The sequence below is a fragment of the Limulus polyphemus genome, unplaced genomic scaffold (genome assembly GCF_000517525.1).
Source record: "Limulus polyphemus unplaced genomic scaffold, Limulus_polyphemus-2.1.2 Scaffold871, whole genome shotgun sequence".
Taxonomy (NCBI): Eukaryota; Metazoa; Arthropoda; class Merostomata; order Xiphosura; family Limulidae; genus Limulus; species Limulus polyphemus.
The window spans coordinates 120,306-142,679 of record NW_013666481.1 but is presented as its reverse complement, the minus strand read 5'-3'; the positions used below and the strand labels follow the sequence as shown (position 1 = coordinate 142,679).

The 22,374-nt window shown below is 33.6% G+C and overlaps 1 protein-coding gene across 1 annotated transcript in view; it reads left to right on the top strand.

Annotated features, from left to right (window-relative positions):
* LOC106460964 (G1/S-specific cyclin-D2-like) overlaps nt 1–19,215 on the top strand; it is a 46,704-nt gene extending 27,489 nt beyond the window's left edge. Inside the window, exons 4-5 of the mRNA XM_013920725.2 lie at nt 11,374–11,519; nt 16,997–19,215. Of these exons, the coding sequence (XP_013776179.1) occupies nt 11,374–11,519; nt 16,997–17,185 (335 nt within the window). The 3' untranslated portion in view covers nt 17,186–19,215. The remainder of the gene's footprint in view (nt 1–11,373; nt 11,520–16,996) is intronic.
* Nucleotides 19,216–22,374: the final 3,159 nt, after the last annotated feature.

The window sequence follows — 22,374 nt, the reverse complement described above, 5'->3', positions numbered from 1 at the left end:
GTTGGTAAAAGAATAGCCCAAGAGTTGGCGATGGATGGTGATGACTAGCTGCCTTCCCTCTAGTCTTGCACTGCTAAATCAGGGATGGCTAGCGCAGATAGCCCTGGTGTAGCATTGCGCGAAATTCAAGAACAAACAATGGTAAATGAATTCGTGAGTGAAATTATTCTTTATTTTGCAGCCATCTATTTTGCCGTTCTAGAAAGATGATTACTATGTTGACGCCGACCCCAAGAATAGGACTGAGCCCCCATAACGTTATCTGTTAGTTGATGTCTAGTGTTCCCCGTTGGTGAAAATACTACATTAAGGCGGGGGGGGGGGGTGAATTCCCTATGCAATAAAAATGATTCAGTAATTCTAGCAATTAATAAATGGCACTTTATGAAATATAATCTAACTTATCCTGTCTTTCTCATTTGATTTTAGAATAATTTAACTATAATATCTTGCTCCTTTATCACTGGGAGTAATTTGATAAATACCTTTTAATTTATACTATAATGTATTTCATTTAGGCGGCCCAGCATGGCCAGGTGGTTAGAGCGCTCGACGCGGGTTCGAATCCCCGACCCACCAAACAGGTTCGCCCTTTCAGCCGTGGGTGCGTTATAATGTGACGGTCAATCCCACTATTCGTTGGTAAAAGAGTAGCCCAAGAGTTGGCGGTGGGTGGTGATGACTAGCTGCCTTCCCTCTAGTCTTTCACTGCTAAATTAGGGACGGCTAGCGCAGAAATTCAAAAAACAAACCAACAAACAATTTCATTTGGTCCATGTTTACTACGATTAGGCAAAATGTCCAAGTAATTTATTTTCTTCTACCACAGTGAATTTCTACGACTGTCTTATTTCTTATCAAGTCAAAATCTTATTTAAGGCCCTTTTTTATACTTGGATCAACAGACTTTTGGACTTTGAGTTTATCATGTTTTTCACCAACGAACACTTGATTACGTGTGCTGGTACTATAGGTCACATGACGGACAGGTGTGTTTTAAAAACAGCTAGTGTAATGTTTGGAAAACATGAAAGTTCCAAGTTCACAAAGTTAATCTGGAACAGCACAATTAAATAATATGAAATATGTTGCCTCTGCTTACTTATCGATATAAAACATAATTAGTTCACCAGTCATCTGAGATCGGATATGAATGTACTAGGATAAATACTATGGTATTTCTCACCTTTTAACCTTCTGTAGATATATTATAAAAACTTTCAAAGTAGAAGTACAAGGCGTGTTGTGTTGTAAGATAAAGAGAACTATTTTACACTTGGTATGATAGTAACGATGTGCAACTCATATACAGTTGTGTGAAAGAGAAACGTGTATGGGTTGGACTAGACAATGCATATTTGTGTCGTTGTAGAACTGGCCGACTGAAGCTCGTAGGTGGCCACTCATTCACGTTCCCAGGCCCTTCAGTCTGTGGAATGCAGGTAGAGGGTCACGCCTGGCGGTATATCAACATTCTTCAACATGTTCAACGTGATCGCGAGAACGCGATGTAAATTGTATGGGCACGTGCTCTCCCACGTAGTATTCTCAATGAACCAGTGCGTCTCACAGCTGATAATTTTACAATTTAGGTACGTGCGAAAAAGATACTCGTGTGTCCTGGATATTTTTAAACAAGTATTAAAGACAAAAGAAAACTAATTCATTACCACGTACTTCTATTTGAAATGTAACAGTTGACGTAGAAGTTATTAAGTTATCAGTTATTACTGATAAAACAAGAGTTAACTATAGACCGCAGAACTAAATATATAGACCAACATATAAGTTAGTAAATATAGTCCTGCGTAACTAGTAGCCGTATTAACTAATAGGTTTTAAAGACTTGAGCCTAGAGCGCAATAATTTAAGGGGCACATCTTAAGGATAAAAATTTCAAAAACAAAACTGAAACAATTTCAAAATAAATATGATAGAAACAATTTCCATCCATTTCATTGCAGTTTTAATTTATTGGCGTTTTTGTGTTGATGGATAGGCGCATCTAAAACTATGGGCCTAAAGCCTTAATACACTACTGTGTATAACACGCTGGAAACATCTAATGCCATAAGACAATACGTAAGAACCCCCCCCCCCCCCCAGTGGCACAACGCTAGAAACCGAGTTTTGATACCAATGGTGAGCAGAGCACAGATAGCCCATTGTGTAGCTTTGTGCTTAACTACAAACAAATAAACGTAAGAAAAATGAAATGTACTGAATGCACTGGGTTACAAGTTGAGCGAGCACCCCTTGCTGTTGTTAACGGTGTTTTCGGACTTAATTCTATACTTCTAGTCGTGCGTGAGTTAAAGATGGAATTTGTTGAATAATTTTTGTCCAAAAAAACTTACATTCTTAGGCCTAGTATTCGCGTAAAATGTCAGTAAATGGCTAGCTTTCGGCGTTTAACATTGTAACAATAGGAAACTTTCATAAATTTCTTCTCAAGTCTTTAAGATTTTTTTTTTATGAAATCGACACAGAACATAAGATTCCTGGAACCTTCTCTCCCTTAATTATTTCTTTTTTTTTCGTTCTGATTTTCTTAGTAACAGAAGTAAACATAGAGCTAGATAAAATACATTTTAATTGTGTACAACTGAGTATTATTTAACATTGGAATTGGGTTTTATAGATGAGAAGTAACAAAACTATAAGAGCATGGTATTTCTGAGTTTCAGTAGTATCATTTCGCTGTATTTCCTTAAGGAAATAAAGCATTTTCATTTATCCTTAGCAAGTGTGGTTTGAAAGTCATCAATTTTTCTCCACTAAATCATTAAGAACATAAGTAAAGTATTATCAAAATACGCCTCTAATTTAAGACAATGCTACTGATGTACAGCATTCGGCTAGAGCCCTATATTTTACTGCTTACTTTATAATGAACAGAATCAGCTTTAAAAACTAGTAGTTTAAACGTGAAAATGTTTTTTGTGTTTGTTTACCAAATTCCTGCAGTTTATTGAATATCTTGGAATCGCATTTTCGTAACTTTTACGAGACAATTGAGCAAAATGCATAGCTTGTTCTTTTATCCATATAATATATAGTTTGCTTTTTCATAGAACTTTGATATTAATGAAAAACGTGAAAGCATATGCAAATACTTTGAAATTAGTTATACTCCTGTAATTACCGTAACTGAGATGTATATATCTGTTATATATATTGTTGAAGTTGTTATTCAAAGCGCTTCTATATTTCAATTACGGTCTCAAGAGTGGCTAGCGGTGAAGCGAAATCTTAAAGAATGCTATTCAAAGATATTTACACGACATGCGATATCCATGTGAAAAGCCTATTTACCACTATTCCAGTATTGTGTTTAGAAAGGAGAGCATCGTTCCCATTCTCATACCAGTGTGTGTAGGACAGCTCCTTGAAGCAGAGTGAAAAGATGGGTTTAGTGTTTAAGAAAAGAGAGTTGGGGAATCTCTTTAGTGATTCAGGCCCCCACAATGCAGACATGTTGAGTGCTTCTTAAAGTAGGCATAATGGAGAAAGTAATTTGCCTGACTTTGAAGAATTGCTGAAAAATTTGTTAATCCTCAGAAATCGAGGGAGGGGGCGGGCACCTGTCCTCTAACGCTTAGTAAGAACTGATGAAGACCTTCGTTATCTGTGCGAAAGGTCCTCCCAGAACTATCGCAGGTGAATGAAGCTTATTACATCATCCAAATCGAACTATATGATGACAAAATTAGACACTTTCTACTCGTAAGGTATTTCAACAAAGTGGTAACAGGAGAAACTTCCGATTTTGAGTTATTTCATCTTAAAAGAGAAACTACACGACAAAAAAGAATAGTTTACTAGTAAAATATACATATTAGTTGTTATTATAAATGTGATAAATAACTCCAGAATCAAGTATTAATCGGTGAAAAACGTTTTTGTTTACAATATGTTTAAATGTGCTTTTAAAATTTGGGGTCGATTTTTATTTTAAAAAATAGTGACGACTACTCAGTCTACTCTAAAAAACTTAATGAAATTTTAATATGATTATGAAAACTTTTGGCATAAGAAAAAAGTACTCAAAAAAGGAGCATATGCGTAAAGTTATATTATCTAAAAAAAAAGCAAAATTAGAATATTTTTTTACTAAAATTCACTTTTTCCCATTGTTTTGTTTTCACGAATTATTGCTTTTAGTTCAGGAGTGACAACTTTAACGCGGATATAACATATATCTTTCAGTTGTTCTATTTTATTTCAGTGTAATCTGTTTTTAATGTTACTCAATTGTATTGGTTAGTTGTTTTATGCTTTGTTTTAACTGGTTATCACATTTTATATTTTTATTTGTTTTGTTAAAGCCCAAAGCCTTACAATTGGCTTCAGGATTTTTGTGGTTTAAGCCCTCATAACGTACTGACTGAGCCATTGGGGGACTGTTTAAAAGTGTTTCATTTGAAATGACTAAATTTATTCGTCACACGTTTTGAGTGTCGCAGTTTCATTTATAAACGAAAAATAACATCAATATTCCATCAGCTTATATACTATACACCTCAATGAACTCACGAACAAACTCGTGGAAATATTCTCATTTGTAATTCGTAACTTTTATACTAATGTAAATTTGAATTATCAATTTTAAAAAGGCCACGTAAAAATGATAAAATTTTGATTTCACCTTTTCACCAACTCCGAACGTTTCAAAATGTTTTAAAGCTCTTAGTACTTACAACTGTTTTCATGGAGTAAATAGGGACACTGCCATTAAATAAAGATGTAGAAACAACTTAACAACTCGGGTAAATAATATTTCTCAGCCTGTAGGCCTAAATTAATGACCATTAGATCCCGCTGAAATGATTAAACTCTCGTGCTTCTTTTATTTTCTCCACTCTTAAATCATGAATTAGAGTTTCTTATCTGTCGAATGGAGGCTTATCTTAGATCAACACGTGTAATATCAATACTTTAACGTTATTTAATCTATCTCAGCAAAAATGAAGCATCCGGTCAAAAAAAAAAAAGAGGGTTTTATCTCGAGTATATTCCTTGTATAACAGGACAAAAACAGTTTGTATCGAGGCTAATGTATATTTGATTCACCTGCATGATAAATCATGTCTGAATATTTAGTATGTGGTCAATAGGGGAAAAGTTGTATGTTTTTGAAATATTCAAGACTTTTTGACTTAATGATGAGAGATAATTTTGTCTTACAAAAAGTGCACATATTATTATTATTACAAAGTATTAAACAAAGATGTTTCAATAGCTGCATACTGGCGCTCCAACTCGACCATTATTAAAATAAAAAGTAATTGTTAACCCAAACGGGTTATATTAGCCTAACGATACAGCAAGTTGAGTTCGATCCCGTGTATGTCTATCTAACCAATAACAATTTCGTGAAATAAGAAACCTCTTAATTCTGGCCTTATTGTTTCAAATTTTTTTGAATGATCATTTAAAGAGATGCTCAGTTATGCAAAGAGATGCTCAGTTATGCCTTCTTTCCTTTAGTTGTTAAAATAAACATAACTGTTTGTTATAAGCAAAGAAAATAACATTCAAAAATATATCTTTCGTTTACGAACTGTATAGTTCAATCAATACACGTTTACATATTCATATTAAACGTAACATTTTGTGGAAATACTCTTTATTTATGTCGTCCGATGGGGAAGCCGTAAGTCTATAGATATACCATAAAATTTCGGGGTTCGATTCATCGCGGTGGACACAGCAGATAGCCTAATGTGGCTTTGCTCTGAAAAACTCAAACCCTCTTTATTTATAATCTTGGACTGGACTTCAAGAAGAGTGACTGTCTATCAAAATGAGGCCCAGCAGTTAAATACGGAAAAATAACTTCAATAGATGATATTTTAACATTTGTGAATACAAAACGAATAGTATAATAATGGGAAAACATAAACTTAATAAAAATAAAACATGCTAATACGATATAACGATCAGCTTAAATGAACAAGTATAGTTTCTAGAACTGATTATGGTAAAACATTTGAAACTTCCCAAATATAAATCAAATGATAATTTAGATGTTAAACTTGCATGCTCTGAATTTTCTCGAACCGAAGTCTATTAAATGCTATATATTCTGAATGTTTATTGTATCGATTTGCTTAAAGCAAATTTTGGTAAACGAGTTATATTTAAACTTAACATTTTCTGACTGTGCTTTTAAAAGAAAAAAAACATCAGCAAGAAAATCTATGAAACGAGAACTATTATTTTATCTAATGAGCAAGTTTTGAAGTAATTTAGTTACTAATCTCATGACAGTTTCAAATTTAATCCCTTTGCTTACACATTAATAAGATGTAGTTTTATAAAAGAGCATAATACAGTATTACAAATACTTTATCAAACACTTATCACCAGCTCCTGCTTATCAGTAGAAACTGTATTAAATCTCAAGACCTAATCACTGTGTGTTATTTGTCATGCACTATTTTTTACGGTCGTACATTTTGAATTTCATCTAACCTTTATTGTTTTAATAATAAATTTTCATTACCTTGTGATCACTCGTTTACAGAACGAGATCTACAGTATTAAAGGTGTTTCTTTTATGTCGCCTGATAGCACCATTAACTATTCATGTGTTTATTTATGCTCCTTCTATTCAAGACACGGATGCAAGGTAGGTGAGGTTAAGTGGTCACCTTGGCCTGCTGAGCGTGAACGTGCACTTGATGCCTTTCGCGAAGATTTCTTTACTTTCGTAGGTGGATGTTTTAGACATCTTATGCAAGGGCAGATGAGAGGAAATTTGTTCGGTTCAGATTGTAAGGGTCATATCGTTGCATAATTTCAGCAGCTTTAGGTTCAATGTGAAATCTCTAAAATTGGTGGTTTATGAGTAAATGAGTAAAGTTCATAGTTGTTAGAAGAGGTTCATTATGAAGTGCATCTTCGGACTACTACACATATTGATGGCAAAACTAAACTGAACTTTTTATATTTTATTACTTACATTATTAGATAAAAAAAACATGTAAAATCCACTTCATAGCTTTTGTATGTATAATCAATACATTTAAATTTCCTAATTCAGCTGTAAACATAAACTTAAATTGCGGTTTAGTTTATTTATTTTAGATCAAAGCCACATTAGGCTGTTTGTCGTGTTCACCGCGGGGAATCGAACATCGGATTTTAGCGTTGTAAGTTTAGAGACTTATCGCTGTCCCACCGAGGGACAACATTTTGCGGTTTAGAAAAATTCTGCTAAGTAAAATTAATATACTCTGAGTTTCGTTTCATGGTACTAATGTGTTGTTAAATGGTGTAAAATGTATTTTGACTGTCTTCCCTTTATATCCCTTACTTATCTGAACTTCATGCAACTGCAGCCACAAGATGAAGACCCTTTTCCGTTTGTCTTATAAATTCTAGCAACAGTTGCCAGAGACTAGTCTGAGTCATCTGTTTAGTTAACGTTTAAATAGCATTTGATGAATCGCGTAATCAGATTTATAAAAATTCATGGACAGAGAAAATCAACGTGTCAGTTTTCTCTTTATACTCTGTTTCACTCAATCATGTGGCCTTTCTTATTATATATATTACTTTAAAAATATAATTTCGGTAAAAAGTTAAGCTGGACAAGGCACTTAGTTGTAATCAAATATCAGTAATTTCAATTCCATTAAAAATTCACTCTTCTAATGAAAATTAATAATAATTTGTTGGCAAAATATTTCAATATTTTTCTAAATAACCCGTGAGTTTCTTTCAAAAACGATAAGACATTTTTGTAAGGTGCTTTCCTACAAAGTTCCTAGATATTTTAATTTCTACAGTACCTGAAAAACACTAAAATTTTATTTCTTACTGTTAACAAATTCTTTGACTGAATACAATTTATAATGTGTTTCAAAAATAAAAAAAAGTGAAAGAGATAATTCACATATTCGACAGATTTCCGATATTAATAATTGGTTAAGCTATTCTATCATATTGTAACTTGAAAAAAAAGGCATGATTTTATCTTCACTTATTTTCACGTGAATGCAGTAAACTGAATTAAACGTCAAACGAGCACAATAACGTGAGTTATTCGTGCTACCATAATTCTAAACATTTCTTGAAGACAATAATTTGACAATCTTATTTCGTGTAATTTTAAAATGTACTATTTTCTTTATTGCATAATACATGGAAGTTGTTATCGTCCAGAATGTTGTATGGCTATTTTAAGAACAGGATTTATTGAATTGAATTAATTAGAAATGCAACAGTTTATTTTGGAAAGACCTAAAATGTATCATTTCTGATCTTTTTTCTTGTCAACTTTTGTCAGCTTGTGAAACAGTTTGTGTGGGAAAAATTTTTCGATATAAGTGGAAAAAAAAACGGATTATTCTTTTTCCTGGCGTATTTAAAAAAAAAAACAAAGATCCGGGAAAGATAATCTACCACAGCAAGAATCTTTCTTCTGTAGTTCAGGAGCGACACCTGTCCATGACCTTGCCGTCTCAGAAAAAGCAAAGCTGGTTCCCCCTTTACCAGCAATGAGTGAAGTCTGAAAGTACTCTAATCCTCAATGCGTGCAGGAAATCATCAGTAAATATAGAGGGCAGTGCCAAAATCATGTATGGAATGCAGTAAGGCCGGTTTAAAACAGGTATGACCTATTTTACTTTTCGCGCGCGTTTTGATGACGGCAACTAAGCCTTGTTTAGCTCATAGCGGTCACCTGTGAGAACGAGCTTTTTCGATGGCAGAATTATATAAAAAATACATTAACCCCATCGCCTTTTGTTTAATACAGAGAATTTAAGCAATAAACAACTCAGTATCGCTCTCTCTTACACTGAATACAGTTGCTTTTCCAGTTTTTACTGTTTTAACTTTTTAATAGAGTTAGTTGTTCTCTGCTCTAGCAAGCTTTCATTAATACATTAGATGTTACAGAACAACACCTGTAACGCATGTATTACGTAAAGATATAAGTATTCATTCATAAACCATAGATCATTTCTCCACTGCACTAACGTAGTTGTAATGTTTATCAGGATCAAAGTAAAGTTTTTGTTTCGTTTTATTTATTGTGTGTGGGGGGGGGGGATTGATTATAAACCTTTTTTTTTTAAGAATATCTCTGACAATTTATTAGAAAGAACTACTATTACCAATGTTTATATGGAATTAGTGATTCAGTGAATAATGTAATTACCATGTCATACGATACTGGAGCAGGAGGTGAAAGGATTAGCTTAGGGAAACATAAAAAAGAGCAAAAAGAATATTTGAGTCCATTAACCCTATCGCCTTTTGTTTAATACAAAGAATTTAAGCAATGTTCACTCACCAAGGTAATTTACGCTATTAGCAATAAAATCAAACTGCTTTGGATAAATTTGAGTCTTCAGCGTATGCTCTTAAACATGGATGAATATTATATGAAGCACAATCTTGATGAATAACATCAATTATATGTGTTATAACCTCTAGATGACCTATAACAATGAGGAGTTTTTTGTTATTGGTGTGTTTTTGTGTGTGTGTGAGTGAGTGAGTGAGATGTTATTTTTGTAGATGCTTTCCTATTACGTTACAAATTAGGTTTGGTTGGATAATATTTTATTATTTCACAAATATGATTTCAACACGAAAATAGTATCAACTATTATCTGGTTAAAGATCATTTTCAGGCTAGCCCTAACTCAGAAACGCAATATTGATTTTTACGTACATGTAATAGATGTGTTTGAATAAGTGAGTGTTGAAATTTATACAGAGAAAGTTACGACCTCTGCATTAATCTGTAATCTGAAATATCGACGATTTAACCTTTTTTCATAACATGTCAGTCTCTAACTTTAGTATTATCGATGAAAGTGTACAAGGCAGCCCCAATTTGATTTTTAACACATTTTTTGAAATCGTCTATGAAAGTGTATAAAACGGCCCCGATTTGATTTTTAACACATTTTTTTGAAATTGTCTATGCAAATGTATAAGGCGGCCCCGATTTGATTTCAAACACATTTTTTGAAATTGTCTATGAAAGTGTATAAGGCGGCCCCGATTTGATTTTAACACATTTTTTGAAATTGTCTATGCGCAAATTGCTTGTGGATCCACAACTTTACTAGTTATAGAAACTTCAGTAACATATGCGCCACATACGTAAACACAAATACCACCAATAATGCAATTAATCTCTTAAAATGAGTAATATCCCTGGTGGTTAGGGCGCTCAACTCATAATATGCAGATTGCGCAATTTAAACCCGTAGCGGAACGTGCCCGCCTCTTTAGACGTGGAGGAATTATAATGTGACGGTCTGTCCTCCTGTTCGTTGGCAAGAATTAGCTCAAGATCTCTAGGTAGGTGGAGTTAACTAGCTGTTTTACCTCTAGTCTATTATTTCAAAATTAGGAACGTCTAGCGTGGATAGTACTTGAGTAGCTTTGCGCGAAAAAAATGCAAGAAACAAATAAATAAGTGATTTCACCATCTCTCGTTTTTTCTTTTTCTTTTGGTCAGTTCCTTGTATTGGATGCTGTAACATTCAACTACATAACATTACTCAATATGTATCTCCACCAGAAGTGAATAGCATAAAAACAGATCAGTAACTTGTCAACAAACAATAGAACATCTAGTTGCGAAAATTTAACTGAAATATAATTCAACAAGGCTCACATTGAAAACGGAGTTTTTGTAGTGATGTATTTCTTGATAATCGGTGTTAAACATAAATAATGTTGTGTTATCGATCGTTGCCCTAATTCTAATTTATAAATGACTTAAATAAAATTGATTATAATTACAAATTCTCTTACTTAATCTAGTTCACCCTGTAACAATTGCTGTCCATGAACTTGATGATATAAATAATGTCTCGACCATTAAGATGTCTGTTCTGAATATGGCAGATTTTGTATAGTTGGAATATTATTACAAATTTTTCTTTGCTTTCATTCATAAACCCTTAGAAGACAAAGTTTGTAAGTAATATTTTTCACTGTTAAGTCATCTTGCATACGAAATATTGATTTTTTCCCACTTTGAAAGGGGTGCTTTTAAATAGGAACGTTGTTCTGTGTATTAAGCACAAAGCTGCACAAAGGGCTATCTGTGCTCTGCCCACCACGGGTATCGAAACCCTGTTTCTAGCGGTATAAGTCCGCAGACATACCACTGTGCCACTGGGGAGCTTTTTAGGTAGGTAAAGTTTACAACTAAAGTTATTAGGTAAAGACGCTGAGCTGCTTAAATCGTCTAAGACCACTATAAGCTGTATCTTATATTATTATTTTTTACTACAGCTCCTCCTTGTTTGTTTCGTCAGTAAACATTGATTGAAAAATTATCTTTGTTAACCTACTAACAAATATGTATACAAGATTTTTTTTTTTTACTTCTAGAGTTCACGTTTTCGATGTATCCTCCTTCAATGGTAGCTGCGGCTAGTGTTGGCGCTGCTGTGCAGGGACTCTCGAGACACCAGAGAGAATGGTTATCATCCAGAGAACTGTTGACAAGGCTTCATCATATCACAGGCATCGAAATAGTAAGCAAACATTCTTAGAAGTGCATTTCACAAGTACCAACGTCGTGTATTTCTAAAAAATGTAAAAAACATTCATCTCAAAGGATTATAATTGCCTTGAAATTAAAAAGGTTATGATACTTTGTTTAAACTTTTGTGACCAGTGTCTTAATAGGATATTTTGAGAAAACTTGGACAGTTTTTTGTGTGTGAAAACTGAATATTTCTTCTAAAAGCTCTGGTTTGATTTTAGAAAGCTTTTATAATGTAAGAATACTATTTCAAAGTATACCCTGGGCAAGGCTCATAAAATGCGTTCCAATAAACGTAAACATTTTAAAAATCGAAATATATTATATTCGTATTTATTGTATCTGTAAATACCCTCATTCCTGAAAAAATAAACTCAACCATCAATACAAGAGTGCACTTATGAGACTGTTGTTAACGTACGAAGTGAAGAAAGAGACCCTGTTAGTACATGTGTACTGAGTGCAGTCTGTCCATTTATTCATGCTTACTATGTGGGCGTGAAGCTTTGTCTTTGGTTTATAACTGATACTTAAAAGATAAACAAAAAAAAAGAGAATCTTATACTTTTATGTACTCGTGGAAAATATGACTCCATGAGAAGCAAAATGATAATGTTTTACATCAACCTCTTTGTTCACTAAACCTTTTGTTTTCTTCAACTGAAAGAAACGCTACTTTATCTTTTAAATTGGACGCGCATTGCCCCTGTAATAGAATTTTGGATTTCAGAGCTGGCAAGTCATTTTGTTTCAATCCGTGCCATACCATAAAGTGTTCCCTGCACTTTAAGCTGTGGGTGCGTTATAAGAGTGACAATCAATCTTTTAGCGTGAATGGTAGGGTGCTTCTGACTGGCTGTCTTCTTTCTAATCAGTAGTTCAAAATTATAGACGGCAGAAAATAACCTTAGTAATTTTACCATAAATACAAACGTCTTAGGTTAACTACTTCCCTCAGAAAAATGGGCACTGTATATTTATCTTTACCATAGTGATTTTATACAAGAAGCAGACCAGTTAGTTGTAGTAGATCATCAATGATTCGTTTAATTTAGACTATTGTTTTATTGGTTGGTAAACAATAGGAACAATTTATAAAGTAGACTCAGATCTGGACTATAAAAAGTGTCATTAAGTTTTATACAACACCTTTCATTTGCAAATGATTTTTATTCAGACAAAACAAGATGAAAATTAGTTTAAGTATAGTTTAAACAGTATTTATAGCACTAAGCCATTTTATTCTGCTTTTCAGATATACTATATTTCTTAAAATTGCCAAAACATCAGATGTATCTTATAGAGTATTTATTGTTACACGTGTATCGTAGAAGAAAATAATTTAGGGTTTTATTGATAAAAATATAAAAGAGTACATTTTTTTTGTGTTATTAAATTTTATAATTTCCTTCTTTTTTCGTATTGTATTGCATATTTAATGCTAAGTATACTTTTGAGTTATTATATAAGTTTGCTCCACAACAATGACTCTAGCTCAAACATACAAGCAAACAACATGTAATTTTTCTCAAAAGAAGTTTCTGTTCCTAAGTTTACTTTTCATTCAGTAACTTTAATATATCATAACTTTTTTTTGGTAATATTATTTGAACATATCAGTCATATCAAGGTTATTCTTAAATATGTAAAAACGAACATAAACGGAATTATTTTCCATTTTCTAGAATAATAACAATAATCATAAAATACAGTCTTAATTATACGGCATCATCGTTAGAGAAAGTTTTTGAAGAATGATAAGGTTTTAAATTTGCTTATCATTTATCTATTGAAGAGACTCAGCTAATGCTTAGTGTTCTACGTTTGACAGCTTTCCCCAAGTCTTTCACATATCATTTGGCAAGAAAAGTAGCTAAAGTTTTACAAATGGATACCGAATAACTCAGCAATTATCATTATCTTATTTTCGTAATTGCTTTTGAAAATTAGGGTATTTGCAATTAACTTTGCTATGCTTGAATAGGCTGTACATATGTGTGTGTGTGTGTGTGTCTCCCTCATCATCACTAGGGAGCATTGGTAAAGAAAGGAGAGTCGAATGGAGGCAACCAGAAAGAAGGGTATGGGTTGCGTTTTTGTCTCTGAGTCAAAAAGAAACACTGAGTATTCTTGTGCACTACATCCCCATGTAGATGTGACCGACTTGTAATCAACACATCCCGTTGAGCCTTTTTCTGCATCTGTTTGCCACACACTTAGCCACTGAGATCTCACGGTTTTTTGTTTTGGTATTTTTTTTGCAGCCTCAGTCAAGGTCGCCTACAAGGGGCCCTTTCCTGCGCCTAAGCTTTGTGGTTTAATGAAGTGCCGAGGTTTGTCCCTAATCACACATTCCATCTGTGCTTACCGCCCCGTCACAAAGAAATCGAACCCCACCCTGGCTCTCTGACGGTCAGTTGTGCAAAAAATTATGGTATCTCAGTTCTTAGCAGCCTCCCCCCCCCCCTCACACACGTTTAGATGACCTGTACTGAATGATAGTCAGTTAATTAGTAAAAAGTTGACCCATTTTGGCAAGTTTTACAGTTTTTTCTAGGTATTCCAAACGGTCAATGACAGGTCTTAGTTTTTAACACCACACGTTAACTAACTTGTCTCGTGGATTTTTAAATAACATGATGTCATCATCTTGTTGGCCTTGGATCGCAGAGCTCAGCAAATACCTGTCGAATATTGACCCTGTCGTTTAATTCTAATGTGGTCGGTCACATGGCGTAAGCTTGTTCAGCAGGTTTATTAGAAAGAGATCAAGTCATTATTATGCTATTGTATCTCGAATAATTCGGATTTTTCTCGCCTTCATTTAACCCAAATGAAAGAAATCCAAGTAAATCCAATAATATCTACAAAAAAGTAAAACTTTCAAGTGTATATTAAAACAATGTTTTTACAGTCTTCACCTTTTCAGCCCCCCTCCCCCATGGGCTCACCGGTAAGTCTGAGGACTCACACTGATAAAAACCGGATTTCGATACACGTTGGCACAGCACAGATAACCCATTGTGTAGTTCTGTGCTTAACAAACAAAAACAAGCCACAAAATATTCAACTTTTCTGTTGGTGAAACCTTAGTGCCCCCAGTGGCTCAGCGGTAAGTCTGAAGGTTATAACGCTAAAAACCGGGTTTCGACACCAGTAGTGTAGCTTTGCGCTTAACAACAAACAAAAACAAAACGTAACCTAAGCTGAATAAAAACCAACATAAGAAGCTCATGAAAACACGAGTTATGTTAACTGCAGAATGGATAGGACGATTCAGGTATACACCGCCAGTTACTATATAAAGCAAAAGAAAGTTTAAAAAATAAAAAGAAGATATTAAGTGAATGTAAAATCACATTTATAATTATTAACCTGTATACAATTTTTCTTTTGTAATGCGTACAAAAATGTTACTGCATATATTTAAGTGACTCTATATAGAGTAAGCGTGATAGTAAAATTTCAGAATAGATATGAAAATTAAAAATCAAGGGATTCAAAGTTTTGTAGAGGTATGATTACTTTTGTTACAGAAATACCATAGTTACTAATCCTCTTGTGACTGTTTTACAACGCATTAATAACGCAATTTGTATCTTGCTGAAAGATTCGTGATCATTTCGTAATTTCAATGTTGCACAATGTTGAATCTTTATCAACAGTACATTGGATACCAATCATATTCTTTCTGATAAAATACCGCATTGTTACATTTGCTGTAGAGTTTTCAATGAGCACCTGCGTGTACTGATGTCGGTTCCTGTGAGTGATCTTATTTTATTGATAGCAGCTTGGATATTCGCACAAAGCTATACAAGAGCTGTCAGCACCAGCTACCTCTAATTTTGAATTGACAGACTAGAGGGAAGGCAATTAGTCAAAGTACCCACCCTCAGCTCTTGAACTAATATAATTGAATAATGGGATTTGACTGTCACACTTATAAAAGCGAAGCATGATTTTTTTTGCGTCAACGAGGCGCGAATAATTAATGCTAAGATCCGCAGCGTGTGTAGAATTAAAATAAAGGGGGGATGAGAAATATATGTGGGGGCCAAGCGTGGCCTAGTACTTAGTGCGTCGGTCTGCAAATCGAATACTCCAAAGCTCGAGACGTAATGTCGTTGAACATTTTCAGTTGGGGCTACGTTATAAAGTGAGAGTGAATCCCGTTATACATTACAAAGAGCGATGAGTACTGTTGGCTGGCTGTTCTTCCTCTGATCAGCAGCTCAAAATTAGAGATACCTGAACTTTAGGGTTCTCGTACCAGGCCTGCATTGTAAGGTGCCCCATTCATATTGAAAGTTCCAATTCCAAACACCCATAAATGCCCTTAATATACACAGTGATATCCATTTATATGATATAAAATATAGAAATTATATCCTTAGAATAGGAAGTTGGATTAGTGATTCCCAACTATACTATTTTTTTTTATATCAAAACGTTCTCAATTCCAAGCCAAACAATCGCCATTGGCTCTTGAACGGCTCTATGTTTGTTTGGTTTGAAGTTAAGCACAAAGCTACACAATAGGCTATCTGTGCTCTGCCCACCACGGGTATCGAAACCCGGTTTCTAGCGTTGTAACTCTGCAGACATGCCGCTGTGCCACTGGGGGGGGGGCAGCTCTAAGTAAATGCCGTATTAATTTCTTAGAGTAATAGTACGAAGGTAAGGTTTAGTTGCTCAACATTGATGTCACTATCTCATAGGCTACGAATCATAATTTGAAATATTTCAAATAGAAATCCCATTGTTATGTATATGTTTTGAAAGAAGTTAATTCCTATCTTCTGCTGTAGCATACTGTTCTCGAAACCAGAACTCCGTGTTTTTTGTTTGTTTATTAATAAAGTACGATAATGATTTGTATTATTCTTAGTTATTATCCTTTCCTTCTAATGAAGTTTAAGTTCAAGCATTTTTATCACTTGGATTAGTGATCAGCGCCTAGCAACAAGTGCATTTCCTTTGCCAATAAAGTCATTTGTCAGTACCGACAATAGTGACGGCTCTCGGCAGCTCCATGGAGATATTTTGATCTGAAATTCAGTTTAAGAGGAAGTGAAATAATACACCGACCCATTCATTACTTTAACCCAGACGAGATGTTAAATTATATCTCCTTAACTCCCCAACCCCACCCTTCATAACTCATCCACACCACCCCTACTGCGTTAAAAATTCTCTACCATATTATCTATACCATTTGCTTGCTTGGCCAACGATAACCAAATTCTTTTATTTAGATCGTTTATTGCAGGTATTTAATTTAAGGTGATTTGAAATAATATGTTTATTAAGAATTTTAACCATTTTCACTGTTTGCAAATAATTTGTAGAAATATTTTACTGATAACGTACATGACTAAGAGAGAGCGAAAGAGTTTCATCATTTTTTTCTTTTTTTTTCACTTTTGTGTCATCCTCCTTATATTTTTTTGAACAACTTTTCAGGATTGTTTACGTCATTGTTCTGAACAGATTGAAGAAATGATTGCTTCAAACATAGCATCGTCACAGAAACCACATACTTTATCTCCTACTGGGAAAGGTGGCAACAACAAGATGGTGGCTAACAATGGATTGAAGCCTGAAAACAGCAAACCAGAAACACCAACTGATGTTCAGGATGTTCATTTCTAAACAATTTGTTTGCTTCTTCTTTTAATTTCAAAAGGAGAGAAAGAGCCCATGCTGAAAGTCAATTGTACACGTATGGTGCTGCCATCTGTACCAGCATCGCTGTACCTACAGTACTAGTCATAAGAGGGTTTATTTGAGAGTGATAATTTGCAGCAAGTCTTTAAATATTAAACTTTCAAACAGACCCAAAGGAACATGTGAAAGACACAAGAGTTAGGATTTTGTAAAACTCTCTTTTCATTGCACATCTCATTTCAATGCAAATAAAGTGATGCTTTTGGTATTTTCGTACCCTCGTCGTTGTTAATGGTTATCATCCTCTCAGTGAAAGAATAAAAAAAATTTTTTTTTGGTCACATCCTCTTTTTTTGTACAGTTGAACATTCCACAATGTATAGTTCTATTATTAAAGAACCTTAGTAATTCAACTTCTTCTCAGTTACATGTGCATTACTTTGTCAGTAGAACGGGTTCAGCTGCTGATATTTGTCAAAAAAAGAGAGTATTTCAATTGAGCTTATAGTGTATATGAATCTGATTAAGAATAAACAGATGTCAGGAGAATTTAGAGCGATTGAAATGAAATGCTGTTTGCCTACATTTTATTATTGTTACTTTTTCTAATGTTTTTAAGATAATTACAAAGCATAAACTCGCCAAAATTTAGTATTTTGTTTAGCATATGTGATATTTTGAATAGTAAAGGATCACAGTCGCTAGACATAGCGTTGTACTTAATTCTCACGTAATGTTTTAATTACAATGATTACATATTGATTTTGAAAGCACGATGACATCCTTCCTTAAATGTGCAAACGAAAAGTAATTTTGTTTTTCTGTTAACGATTTTTAAACGGTAATGGTATGCACTTTCTTAGGGTCTTAACGTAGTCAATATAATCAATAGTTTATGTATGTGAATATATGTTGTTTTTCACTGACGTAGTCCATGATTTCTAGTTGTAACAAATAGCATTTAAGAGTTTCTTAACTTCAAACTTCTTGATCAAGTATTGGAAAACTTGAAACTGCAAGATTATTTTAAAAGATTCATAAAACACAATCGCATTAATGCTATAAATGGAAATAATGTAATTCAAGGGTTATCAGTCTAGTCCTATTTTTTTACATTCTTACTACAATGAGAATGATTTAGAACAAACATCTCGTCATATATACAAAACCGCTAATTTGTAGCTACGATGTGAGACAGTCATTATAAGGGGTATATCTTCATCATTATATCGTAACCCTTGTAAAACCTCATTGCTTAATTGTTCTTTCTAGTAAGTAACTGTTTACGTATAGCAAGGAGTGAATGGCTTAAGCGTAGTTTGACTCGGAAACAATAACCTATTTCAAAATTTTGCATCAGAATATTTTTACTTCAGCAAGCGATTAATGTCGTCCTTATAAAAAAAAAGTCCTCAAGTTATTTCTGACAAAGTGAATTACTTTCTGATTTTTGATTTTCTTAGTTCTTTTAACACCGTAGTACAGGTTTCTTCTTTAGGTTACGGCAAGATCAGCACCTAAAGTTATGAAAGCAGTTTAATTGTCATTACTGCCTTATCATCCCTATTTTACTGATTCAACGATTTATAGTTTCAACATGACTACAAAGGTCGTATGTGAAGGTCCTTGATACCTCAGCCTACAGTATACAGTTCTCAGGAATATTTACAATTACATAGAACACTTTTTGTTTTAGGTGTTATACTTGCCCAACTGCAGAAATTAGCTTTCCCAAATGCCATATTTACTCTTATCCCATTTTCCAAGATTTAAACATTTGAGTACTTAACCGTAGCTATTCAGTGCTTCCTAGCCTGAAGACACAAGAGTGAAAATAAATGGAAGAAAACTTACAAAGTGTGAATAATGACCGTCTAATTACTTTTTTTTTTGGAATGTTGTGTATGCGATAATTCGTATTTGATTTTCAATTGGTACTAAGTCGCTTTTCAAATTTTCGCTTTCAACTTTTGATTTTATATGTACTGTAATCTTTATGTTTGTTTTTATTGTGATGAATAAAGTTTGCTTTTTTCACAAAAACAAGAAAGAAGAGTCATTCTCATTATATTGAGCACTTAAATGTTCTATATCTCCATAGTAATATCAACACATCTTTAGCGGTACGTTTAATAAACATTAGTTTTCATATGATGTTTCATTATAACTTTAGGCAGAGTAGTCATAGTAAGTGTGAGAGCTTTAATGGACTGCAACTTTATAAAACACAACACAAATATCTACAGTGACCTGAAGAAGGCTTAGTGTAGAAGCCGAAATGTCATTCCCTTGTCATGCAACAGGCAATTGCAATTCAGTTATGAAACCTATGCCAAGGAAGACAAGATAAATTTCGCTGATTTTCAGCTTTTTAAAACCCCTATCGATCTTTTTGAAAAAAAATAATTATAGAAAGTGAATATATAAAAGCAACATAGAGACATTGAAACAAACAAACAGTATTACAGATTCAAAGTAAGAAGACTTGTATATGTTTTAAGTTAACCAAACAAGGAATACAATACATAGACTTAAAAAAGTAGCTCAGTGAAAATAGTTTTTTTTTTGTAGTAAAAAGACGGATGATTTGATATTCTCATAAAATAATATAATTATTTATTGTAAAATTGATTTTCTTATTTATTTCCTGTTTGAATTTCGACTTTTTAAAAATCACACTATCGATTCAGATACACTTCTACTGGATTAGCACATCAAAAGTGGACGTTATTTCGTCATTCATTGGGTACGTCATACCTCTATAGGAAATTTGGTACAAAACTGTAAGTGACAGCGAGGTTTTATTTGTTGCTTTAATCAGATAAATAATAATGCATTCATTCTTCTTAATAAAACAACAATTAAAATACAACAGTTTCGGCACAGTAGCTATGGAATATCTTAGTCGTTTCGAATTCCATGCGAGTGTTTGAAACTATGCATTTATTAAAACTACTTACATAATCCGGTACATCGTAGTCAATTTAGAGTTTGAAAGAACAAGCAGAGGAATTAGAGATAAGAATATACCGAACGCAACTTTGATGAAAACGAGATCTTTCACATTCAAGAAACGTTCAAAATTATGTTGTTCTTGCAAAGCTACTGAACTTCCTAATTATGAATTTCATATAATATAACCCAGAAGCTGTAAAGATGTCGAACAAATTCCATGGGGAGTTTTAAACCAAACATTTGAAGTATATATGTTACGAGGTTCAAAGCTCTGTAATGCTATGCAGTTTTGAGCGAGATTATGAAATCTCCAGCTACTGTTTGACAAGTTAAATAATTCGCGCAAAAAAGAAGCATACGTGTATATATATATATATGTGAAGCTCAAATATGTGCCGAATAATGAACGAAAAAACCTTCAATTTTGAAATACTCCGCAACAAACTACTATGTATGAATTCACTTATATTTATTTTAAAAAATTAAAAAGTTGAATTACTAAAGTTTAATCACAAGATCGATTTTTGTCCTAGGTTATAACAAGGTTTTTTGGAAAAGCGATCGTGTGCCCATCTTATTTTGCTGTACGACACGAGTTTCGAAAAATTTATCATATGCCCACCATGTCGGTTTCTAAAACAGGAAATCAGCGAGTAAAACGTCATGAATTTGGACGAAACGCTACCAATCGAATCACGGACGCGAGGACACAAATACGCAACAAAAACCATTGTCTAAAGGTTTCAGGAAAATCCGTGCTTATTGGATATTACCAAGAAAGAGTATCGCAAGAGAACTGTAAAAAAGAAGTTTCAAGTAATATTACTTAAAATTTTGGACAACAGGTAGAACAGTTTATCAGGTTAATTTGTTTACACATATTTGCATAAGATGATTTTTTTATGTATTACTTCGAAAGTCATAAGAAAACAAGATACTTTTTTGTTGCTGGCAGTGTCTTGCTTTCTTTGAAATATACGCCATATTTAGATTATAACTTCAATCAAAAGAAGGCAATACACGAGGAGAAAAACGAGGTCGTCTTGCAACCAGTAAAATCGTACAACGAAACTTTTATCGTGCGACAGAATATCTAATAATCAATCATGTCGCCAGAACTGGAATTTGTATACTTATTTCTCAGTAACATCTCGTAACTTGTACAAAAGATTTGACAGACTTTATAAGAATCATTTGCATATGTCAACACAGGTGCGAGCCTTGGTGAAACTGATGAGATGTTTGGCACAAATACATTTTGTTCATGGCGATTTTTCGATCATTCATTAATGTAATGCCACTACACGCTCATGGCTAGAGATTTTTAAAAAGCCCGAAAATAAATATTCACATAGCGAAATTGTTAATCAATGTACATCAAATAACGCAACATGCCAAAGAAGAATCTTTCTTTTTTTCCCATAAAAGCTGAAAAACTTGCCAAGTAGAGCATCAGGGCGGCAGTGACAGATAAAACTACAAATCATTCCGGAAAAAAGTTCTCATATGCTAAGTGAATGCTATGATTTCGAAATAGTACACTCCAACCAAAAACTATTGTGATGAAGTTGTTGGTAGTGTTAACAAGATAATAAACAAGGATTTGAAGCTGACGAAGACTCACAATCTTCCATACATACCGACATCAACAGCTGTTTTCATGAATAAAATGGATGAACCAACTGGAATCACAGTATTTGCATTCGACAACGTAGACATTCGATGTAGCTCCAATGACCTTTTGTCTCTGGTCTGTTTATACATGATCTTGGAAACAAACGTCTACATATAGTGGGCGTCCTGTAGAAATCTCGTCGAGATGTGTGATGTAAAGTTACCCTCGACGTCCGCAAAAGCTTGTTATAATTAATTTTAAATTGCTCGTCGGGAAGTAGTAGTAACTGTGGCCAACAGACGAACAATAATCGAAAAAACACAAAGTGATTTGAAGGAGAGCACAGGGTCTTGGAACATCATTGTTATAAAGCGCAATTAACTATCGGTATTCGCCTTTTCTGAAACTAAAAGAGGTAACATTTTTAGCAGATAAAATACTGAACTAATAAGACTTGAGAAAAGAAAAATAAGAGATGGAAAACAAATATCATTTCAAGACAAAATCTGTGACTTACAAGTAGCACTGTTAAAGCAAATGTAATATTGTGGTATGCAGGCATACCATCTATAGTGATATATTAATGTATTTTAAATTATAAATT